This window comes from Lygodium microphyllum, chromosome 5 (genome assembly GCF_053477565.2).
Source record: "Lygodium microphyllum isolate KBCC chromosome 5, Lygodium_microphyllum_v1.1.10, whole genome shotgun sequence".
In the NCBI taxonomy this organism is placed as follows: domain Eukaryota; kingdom Viridiplantae; phylum Streptophyta; class Polypodiopsida; order Schizaeales; family Lygodiaceae; genus Lygodium; species Lygodium microphyllum.
In genome coordinates, this window is record NC_141139.1 from 94,464,635 (window position 1) to 94,475,220 (window position 10,586).

The following is a 10,586-nucleotide window of genomic DNA, read 5'->3' on the forward strand; positions in this document are numbered from 1 at the left end:
AACATTCATTACAAAGCACGCAGTGATTTGGATATTGCAGATATTGCAGTAGTGTAACACCCTGGACACCAGTATAAGAGTACCAAGTGGACATTCATAAAAGAATGACATTATAACAAGTGCCCCCCCCCCCCAAAACCCCACCAGGGCCCCAATTTACCCAGCTGACTCTTACCTTACTGGAATTACATCTTGAATCTGCCTATCCATTAATAGGTTCGTAATAAGTTTCTTAGTAGTCACACTAATCATTTTACATAGCAAAAATTAACACATTATGTCAGGACACTCCAGGATGCTAATCAAGCAAGCCCCTAACCATCAAAAACTTTTGCTTCACACAACAGCCCTTCCAACAAAACCCTTGATATAGGAGTTTTTAACCTTTACAAAAAGCAGTTGAGTATACGACTTCCATAAATGTCACATTTAACATCCGACTAAATAATATTGTATAACAAAATCCGCGGTTTCCTATCAAAAGAGTTTTCAAGGAAAAAAACTCACCTCATGTATGGCATAAGCGGGCCTCATAATCCTGACACACTCAAAAATGTGTGGGTGATCAGAGGCCATGGTAATATATGAAGAAGTTGAAGGGCAGAGAGGACAACATTTTCTTCCTCTTCTACAGCTCCACCTTATTTCCAGTCAGGAGCAAAGATCATTCCTATAGGCAGTTGAGACTTGTCACAATGAGAACATCGATCACAAAAATTTTGCAGATGATTGGGTAGCTCCTTTCAGCATCATACTACAGGGTGATACTAGCTATACGCACCATAAATACTATCAGAGCTCATCCTTGCAGGAAAAAATGTCCACTCTTATCCTGGCTGAAAATAAGGTGGTATAAATTGTGACTTGATCCTTATTACAAAGAAAAATGCCCTACGCCAACCTAGGTTGTATTGTACATATGTAACCAGGCAAAGACTTTCTTTGGTGGTCCAAAACACCACCTATTCATACAGATCCTCCACATTGCATTCCCCTGTAAAAACCTTTATGCTTTTCGGCGAACCGCATATCCCTTCTGTAATTATAGCTCTGTCGTTTGATGCCATGTGTGCAACAATCTTGTATATCATCTCAATCTACATGAGTCAAAACAATATGCTGAATACAGTGGCACTTCCAATTAAAGGACATGAAAGAAAGCAGTTAACAACCAGGATGCTTCATCCACCAATATGACTCATTAATTGCTAGAATCCTACTGTGATTTGGAAGTTAGTCTAAAATTGAGAGTAATAGTAGAAGTTATTTTAATATCTGTGTGTGTCGACCTTCGGAAAACTGGAGAGTCACTTTCTTGGCCCCTTTGGTTTATCACTTGAGTTTGTATCTATACATGTGTACCATTGCCCCTTCAAGGCAACTCTAACAATGAAAGCACTCTTCCTATAACAAAGCAAACTCAGGGAGATGCAGGAAGTAAATGTGCGAGCAGCAGCCCTTTTCCATGCAGGAGACTTAAACAATTTAGCAAGAGTAGGAAAGTGCTCATTGAAAGTCATCACAGTAAGCTCTAGCCATGTGTTAATGGCAAGCCAGAGAAAGATCTGCAGGAAATTCCCTTATGGGCCAAACAAATTCTGTTGCTATGGGTTCAAATAAATATTTCCATACCTAAAATTTTGGGGTTGGGCACGATTTGTTTTTATAAGTTATAGTTTCAAAAATTTTAAAAGGCCCCAAAGCTGTTTTGCCCTGTAGTTCCCTTTGTCCATTTGCAGTTGAGCTAAATTGTGAATGGGTTTGTAAGCATTCCGTGAAGATATGATTTAGATATACCTGCCTTTTCTTTCAACAAAGTTGTTTGACCAACCTACTCCGGCTAGCTGAAAATATTTATGCAGCAACAGTGTTGACCTCATTATTATCAGCAAGTATACCCCTAATGGACATCAGGATAGAAGCACAAAAGATAGGCCCATATGTAAATTCAGCATCAAGACTCAGACCTATGGTCTGCAGAACTGATCACAAAAGGCAGCCTTCACCCTTGTTTTATATTTTCTCACACTGGGGACGCAACCGACCAGGGTCCAGGACCATGTGAATAAGTTACATGTCTTTATTGAACTTGAATTCAAGTAGATCTACCCAAAGCCCAAAATCAGGTTAGTTGTAGAACTGATTTGGTGTAGCTGGTCATTTCAGACTGACCTAAAGAATCTATTACGGAGTACAGCTTCCAAATCTAATATAAAGAGAACACAACCTTAACAAGTAACATACTGTTGCATCTTAAAAATGCTCACACACCTGGTGAGGAGAGTGAGATCGTTCTGCAATCTCTTCTACGGTCAAGGCCTCTACAGGATCTTTACAGCTACAACCAATGAGAGAGACATCAAAACAAAGCAATGAGATCCTTATACTGCTTGCTTGGAAAATTGCAGTCAAGTTCCTGCATTTTTACATTACACATACCTAGCATCATTCAGAACAGCCAGAACTCGCTTCTGAAGAGCTAAAACTTCTGCTGCAGCTTTTTTGCCAGCTTCCACCCCTGCAGAGCCCCATTGTAAGTAAACATGTCATATGATTAAGAAAGAATGTCCTATAAAGTATACAACCCAAAAGAAACTGCAAATGTACCAGGTTGATGATATGCATTTATGTTCACAAGGCTTGCATAGAGACCCACTGCACGCTCATAAAGAGCAATAAGAGCTCCTATAGATCGTGGAGTCACTTCCTCTACTGTCACAGTGATAGACTCCCGTTTATTGGCATACAAAGCAGATCTTGTCCCCTACATGCTCTCCAAGAAACTCAATGGTTAGAAACATTCCCTCAGAAACCAATTTTGACAAATCAACATGTCATTTTAAAGACATGATTAGAATCATCTGAAGGATTAACAGAATTGCAGCAAACCTGTAGCATGCCAAAAAGATAATCTCCACATGTGACACCAGGCTCAAGCTCCCAATCGTGGCCAGGTGGCCTGTCACGGAGCACTTCAATGAATGTTGCAAAAAAATTGTGCACTCCTTCTCGTAATTGCTGAATGTAACTGCGAGATGAAAAAAAATGTTTTCAATACATAAAGCAACTCCTTTATTATGCGGCAAATTTCAAGGTAATGGTCACATTCAAGACAAACTTACGCGTGTTGATCAGTGCTACCTTTGTTACCATACACTGCAAGACCCTGATTGACCTGCAAAACTCAAAACAAGTTTTCTGTGTTTAGGCTGCAGCAACAAATTACCTATCTCCTGTAAAAACCCTCCACACAATATGCACACCGAAATCTCTGAAATACACCATTTGCTAGTCAAGTGCATAATTGGCCTTTGCCAAGTAATAAATGCAATTAGGTATCATTCCCTATCAAGTAGCATATAACACACATCCTCAGAGACCTTGTGAAGACAAACTACAATAAAACTATAATGCATGTACAATATAGTATACATGCAACTAATATTATTCAGAATCATGTGGTATATAGCACACATCCTCAGACACCTTGTGAGGGCCAAACTACATTATGGTCATTGAGTGTGTACATTCTAGCATGTCTTTGCTCACAAGTAGCGTTATCAGAATATATAAATTCGAAGTCTCAGATAGAAAAGCTTCAAGCCAGAAGAACCAAAACAAGAGTGGCCTGAAGTCTGAAATATGATCCTGTTCTAGAAACTGATAAGGTAGCACAAAACCCTTTTAGCCACACTTACAAGCCATCTTATCTCTTCTGGAATGCGTCTTTTAAATCATTGTTGCAATACAAATAATATAGGTAAACTTACCAGATTTCCATCTAAATCGTACTCTTTACCCAAGGACTCCATAACTAATTGTTGCAAATACCGACTAAATAATAGCAAACTGTCTTTGTATGGTAAAACAACCATGTCCTGCACAAACAGCAAGTGATTGTAAATAAGCCTTGCAAGACTCAAATTGGAAATTTCACACAGGTTTTGTTACAGAATTTCTTAGGATCAGACTCTTCAAACTGCAGAAGGGACTTTTAGCAACAAATCTACATCAGACTCATAGCACCTGAATACCTTGGATCCCACTCCATCAGATGCCCAATACCAACAAAGAGCCAACAAAGCTGCGGGATTTTGTTCGACCTGTAAAAATACCGTGAGATTGATTTTGACTAGACTAAAGAGTCAACAAGCTCAGCAAAAGAGAACACAAGGAAGTCACAGCATGTACTTAACCGAAGGGATTCTTGTGGCCTCATCCATAATTGCAGCCCCAGCAAGCATTTCTTTTATATTAATGCCCTGAGAATATAAGAGTAACATTTTGTCAACCCCAACAGGAGCAAGTACTGACGTTTTTGCATATTGGCAGAGGACCAAAAGAGAGACCTGAAGAGCGGCAGGAAGTAAGCCAACAGCCGACATCTCTGATGTACGCCCTCCCACCCAATCAAACATAGGGAACCTTGCCAGCCACCCTTCAATCCTTGCCGTATTATCCAGCAACGAATTTTCTTGAGTAATAGCCACACCCTGACATACCAACAGAATTGTGTGAACAAAGGGCAACAATCTCAGTTAGCACAAGTAGCATACTAGAGAAATATATTAATATGAAAATGCACAAAAATAGTCTCACATAGCAATTCCTCAACACAAAAATGAATCTAAGGATTATCAGCATAGCATCAAGACAAGTGCCTCAGGTGTTTTAGGCTGGCTTCTTTCTTTGCATATGAAAGTAAAATTTTTCTTTGCACCATATAAAATTCTACTTTCATATGCCATGCCTCCTGGCATTAGAAGTGCACCAATGTTGTTCCCACATGCATTACCTAAACAATGAGCACTTTTCAAAGATCTGGCAAGATCAACACTAGATCCAAAGTAAGCCTTTCTTTCAGCTAATTGAAGGTTGCAATCTCAGCAAAGTGGTGTACAAACCTTCTCTAGTACGAACACAGCCCCAATAAGCTATGTGCATCATGCAAGGTTCTCAAATGAGGCCATCGGCATATTGCTTCTACTTTTGCAAGATCCATTTTGACACCATCTTTTGAGACAATATGCCCTGAGAAGTGAATCTCTGATATAAAGAAGTCACTGTTTTTTGCATTGACAATCGACTTGTGTTTAATGAGTTCCTCAAACAAAAAAGTCCAAATGCATTTGATGTTTTGCCTCATTTTTTATGTGGACTATGATGTCATCAAAGAATGTGCCAATGAAAGACTTGTGGAGTCGAAAAACTTGCAAGCTTCTTTCTTCTTCATTTAGTACATTATGTCATTCCATCCTCTAAGCACTCATTTGTTAGCTGTTTCGTTTGTAACTCTCTTTGCACCCACTAAATTGTTCTTACTTATGATGTTAAGCTCAAATCCTCACAAAAAGTACCCGTGCTTGTCAATGTACTAGAAGTGCAAAAATAATAACATAAACCAACAAGCATAATGAGCTAAACACAGATTCATCAAGGAAATATCTCCATTAATGGCTAGAATGCTCCCACGCTTGGTAGAAGTTGTGGCCAAAAGCCAGTGGATGCCTAGTGACAAGTCTACGTCAAATACATTGAATATGCCTTTGAGAATGACTTTTGGTGTCACATGGGTAAAGGAATTAAAACATCTAATGTCTTTGACTAAGGTTTGTGTGGAAGTTTCAATACTTTCAAATTCATAGAGCTTAGGAATTTTGAATTGGGACAATGGCCAAAGTTTGGGAAGGGCCATGTATATTTTTCAATTTATTGATTTACTATTGGGTGAAAATTCAGTCTACACGGTGAGTTTTGCACAATAGGTTTGCCACTTGGTATGTAGCCATATTCAGAGCCATTGCTAGTTACAAAGAACAGCAAGTTGTTCAAAATTTGTGAGGGAGTGAAACTCGATTTACTAGAATTGAAGGGGATTTCTGCTTCTGAAACTTGGAGGGATTTCGAATTCTCCACCTTGTCTCCAAGCGAAAATTTCAGATGAAGGAACTTGGAGGGATTCTGAGTCCTTGGCTTGGTCTTGCCAATTTCAAACACTTGGGCCTATACCAGTTGTAATCAATTTCTGGCATTAATGTGAAAAGAAATACCACATGGAGCACCAACGTTTTAGGTCTGATCCATGCTTGCTTGTCTCTTCTCTAGAGGGTAATCCAGCACAAAGTGGTAAAGTGCTGAATTTTTTCAATTTATCATTATCTTAAGCATTGATTGCTTGCTGTAATGAGTTGCAAATCAGGGTTCCACCACCCTTATTCAAAAGAAAGGATAGTTTCGGATGACAGCATGTCCGAGCAAAGAAAGAAGCCCATGTGTGGCCAGCTGTCACCTTCACTATTCATGCCAGAAGGCTCAAGAAGCTCTCATCAGCTCTCCCTGAAAATAGCACAACTAGTGAACATCTTGATAGAGGTACTTAGACACACTCCCCCCTTTTGACCTACTTACATATACAGCAATAATCAGATATAAAAAAGGTTCATCAATGATCTGAATACTTCATTAGAACTAATAATTTACCTACATTTAAAAGCTGACTTTCTCATCTAGCTTACTAGTCACATATTCAATGACATTTGAACTGCAAGTGAGCCACTGTCATTCAGAGAAATTTACACCAGCATTAAATTCAACACTAATCCTCTTCAAGTAAACACACATGTGTGCACCATGTGAGTGCAAACATGTACAAAAACTTCTAAAATCACAGGAAAACAACAGTGTGACAGCCAACCTGTTTGGCAAAATCAAGTCCTTTCTCCCGGAATGCTTTTTGGACCTCTAATAGACCATTACGAGTCTCTGGAGTTCCACCACTCTAGGCAAGGCCCATCAGTATTGATAAGTTGCAGCATCAAGAAAGTTAAAATTGCAACTCAAAAAGGAGACTACCAAAGAATGTCAAACCTTTGATATGACAACAACAAGAGTAGAAGACAACTCAGGCCCCAGCTGTGCAATTTGATGGTCAATGCCAGCAGGATCAGTGTTGTCAATAAATCTTATCTAGATGGACACCCACCAAAAAAGGGAAAAAAAGAGTCAATTTAGATGGGGGACAACACTTTAATTGCAAGAACACAACAATTATACTATAGATGTTCTCTTTTGTACAAGAACAACAATTTGAGAGCTCTGATAGTTTTATATATGCATGCCATATGCTGATAGCAAAGACTAAATTGAGATCAAAAGGAACCTTAAGAGGAGGATTATCTGGAGCCAATGCCTCTGCTACAAACTGAGGGCCCAACGCTGAGCCTCCAATACCCACTGATAAGACTTGTGTGAAGCGACCCACTGGACAGGGTGGTGGTTTAATCTGATCTCATATAACACAGTAAACATCCAACATCAGAAATACTCACAGTAAAATCAAAGACATCCCTACAGCAATACAAGCACAGCCATCCAAACTGAAATAATAAATCAATCAAACCTTCATATTGCATCAGATAATTTATGCTTGCTTAGAAGTTTCACCGACAGCATAAGGCAGCAATGTCTATGGATAAAGAAAATATCCTTGAAGTAAAAACACAAAACATGTGGAACTATATTGCCTGGTATTTTGGAAGTTTAAAATTTGGGTCAACCATTCTGACCTTGCAAACAAAAAGAGAGAGCAAAACCTGAAGACATTCATCAATATGCCACATAAGCCACCATGTGTAGTGTTTTGAATTGTGCGTGTGTGTGTGTGTGTGTGTGTGTGTGTGTGTGTGTGGAGAAAGAGAGAGATTAAGTAACTTCAATGTTCTAGAAATTGAAGACTAGCAAACTCTGTGAAGGAGAGTTGATAAGACAGCTCTTATCAGTAAGAAAAGGAAGTATTCCATTTCATAATATCAACTCTGGAGTGAGAGGGGCACTGTGTGAGTGGGGACATGATGAGATTCCTTCCCAACCCAAACTGCTTTACAATGATAAGATCGCAATATAGTCCAGTCCATTCATCTTACAAATTACATGTGCATCCCAAACCTTATTTTGAACCCTCAAAATAACCCAGTTTTGGCCCTTGGATGTGTCAAGCTTAGAAAGCCGATCATAGTGATCTAAGCTGATTGTCACATGAGCTGCAACAGGATGCCTGTCCCTTTAAGTAGCTTTTGGGGTCAAGGACATGTCTTAGCACAGCTGAAGGGCTGCTTAGAATGAAGACAGCTGGAGGACTGCTCAGAACAGTAGTTGCATAAGATCTATTCCTGAGAAAGTAAGCATTAGGATGCTTGCACCAACTTGTTATTTCCAAGGCAGCATTCATTGTCTCCTGGAACCTTGTTTTCCCATCCAATTCCGAAGTTGTAAAAACAAGCTTTAATGTGACATTGTACTTGTAGACTCACAGGAAGAAACGTTGCTAGTTTATTGATGTGCCTTATCTTTGAGGCTGATGGTGTCATTGTTTTCCTAAACCAATGTTCATAAGCACCTAAATGCAAACGCTCCTCTAACACCAGACTGACTGATTGAATGGTTGAAACTCGATGAATTTTCTAGACGTAAAAACGACTTATTGTCATTGCAGACTCCTGTGGGAACATCTCCTCTGATTAGATGTTTCAATCACATTACATGAGCACACATGCCTATATTCGGCCATCCAAAAGCCAGGTCAGCTATGCTGCACTAACTGAAAGAATGACGAGGAGCACTTAAATCGAGAGAGGAGAGGAGACATAATAGTTTTACTAACTGAAAGAATGACAAGGGGCACTTTAATCCAGAGAGGAGAGGAGACATAATAGTTTTGCTATTCGATTTCATGTTCATCATATATTGTAAAGGAAACAACAGCATCCATGCATTGCTTTGATGCCCCATCAAAGATGAAGCTGTTTTACAAGCTGCAATGTTTGATTGCATAGCCTGCCCTCTCGTAGGTGCCTAACCTCATGCACGTCCCCTTTTTTACGTTTTTGCATAATCAAATGAACCAATCGTTGGTAGATCATATACAAACTCAATCGACAATAGTCCATGTTGACTGGATTTCTCGACCGCCCAATCGAATACATTGAAGAATGCAATTGAACATTTCTACCTTTCCATTAACAACATCGGCTGCAAATTGGCTAACTCTCTCCAGAGCATCTTCAATCTGCTTCTTCAGAAAAGGGTTAGGAGCGAGCTCGGGCTTGCGCAGCCAATAATGACCAACCATGCGACTCTCGTCAGGATTTGCTATAGCTCCACCTTCGAGTTCCTTCATAGCCTGGAATGCCTTCTGAAAGCGTGGCTCCATCGCTATGACAAACTCATCAGAGAATCCGATGCGGCTGATGTCGACATAGAGGCCGAGCTCCTTGTGCTGGTAGAGCCAATTGACGTACCGCTGCCAAAGCCGAAGGGGTTCCGTCTCGATGAGGGTTTTGCTCTTGAGGGCAGGGACGTCAAGGAGGGTGGTCTGCGGGGGGCGGGACGAGATGGCACGGGGCGGGGAGGAGAGCAAGGGGTGGGAGGGGGGAGGGGGGAAGGAGACACGAGGGGGGAAGCGGGAGGGGGGAGGGGAGGGGGATGAGAATGGTGAGGAGGAAGAGGAGGAAGAGGAGGCGCAGGAGGCAGGGGAGGGGACCAATCTGGCGGCTGCCATAGCTGGGAAGCTTGTGCAGAGGGGGCTAAGAGGACAGGGATTGGAGGATCGAAGCAGGAGAGGAGAATTGAAGGGGGGGGTGATGATGGGGATGATGCATTGGACCTTGGGACGAAAGGAGAAGCAAAAACAGAAGGACAAAAAAAGCAGAGACGAACAACAAACGCAAATCCACGAAGAGGGTTTGGAAGACAGTCACAGACACAGACACAGACACAGAGAGAGAGAGAGAGAGAGCTCTCAGATTTGGCCTTTCCACACTCAAACCACACACACTCCCTGCCAAAACCAGCCTCCCTCCCACCCCTTGTATTGGAGTTGTCTCCTACATGTATAATAATACTCCTTGTTTTCCCCCCTCCACAGTCCACAGTCATTATATTTTAAGGCCCTGTTTAGTGCCCTTTTAAGGCTGGCACACATCTCCCTGTTGGCCCCCTTCACCTCATAACAAGAGCTGGGTCACATGCCCCATCCTTTGACGTTGTACCTGCGACTCTCACTACGCGGGCCATCGTTGAAAGGTCCAACAAGTTTGTGAGCCTTGCCCTTTAGGGCATATGCTTATACAATGGTATGGTGACAAGGTGGCCCCTAGTATCTCAAAAAATTTTACCCACTAGTGCTCACAAAAAACATTTTTGGTACCAGATACAAAAACCTCTAGCTCAAATTTTTAGAGGGATATTCGAGTCAAATTACATGTATTTTCCATATTTTATAATTAAATTTTTCAAGGGTTCCATGCTTTAAACCTTCTCTTTAAATTTTCAAGGTTTTTTTGAAATTTTTGCAATTCATTGTACGTGAAACCTCGATTTTTCATGGACATTGGCATTCCTTAGCCTCCTTAAGTGGCCTACTTCAAGGTTATGTGTGTGGATATCTTACTTTTTGAGAAAGAAGGGGTTTTTTTAGAAAATCAAAGAAAAGGGACTCTCTCTCTCTCTCTCTCTCTCTCTCTCTCTCTCTCTCTCTCTCTCTCTCTCTCTTTTATATGTAGAAAAAAGGGGCAATGCTCTTGTCTGTA

General features: G+C 40.8%; 1 protein-coding gene across 1 annotated transcript; it reads right to left on the reverse strand.

Moving 5' to 3' along the window:
• Positions 1–350: 350 nt before the first annotated feature.
• On the reverse strand, positions 351–9,914 carry PGI1 (phosphoglucose isomerase 1). The gene is made up of 14 exons (XM_087678154.1): positions 9,008–9,914; positions 7,160–7,282; positions 6,868–6,966; positions 6,695–6,778; positions 4,350–4,493; positions 4,197–4,262; positions 4,035–4,103; positions 3,771–3,878; positions 3,123–3,175; positions 2,890–3,028; positions 2,608–2,764; positions 2,440–2,518; positions 2,272–2,338; positions 351–1,097 (listed from the first exon to the last, which is right to left on the reverse strand). The coding sequence occupies exons 1-14, from the start codon at positions 9,554–9,556 to the stop codon at positions 963–965; spliced, it is 1,872 nt and encodes a 623-aa protein (XP_087534280.1). The 5' UTR covers positions 9,557–9,914; the 3' UTR covers positions 351–962.
• Positions 9,915–10,586: the final 672 nt, after the last annotated feature.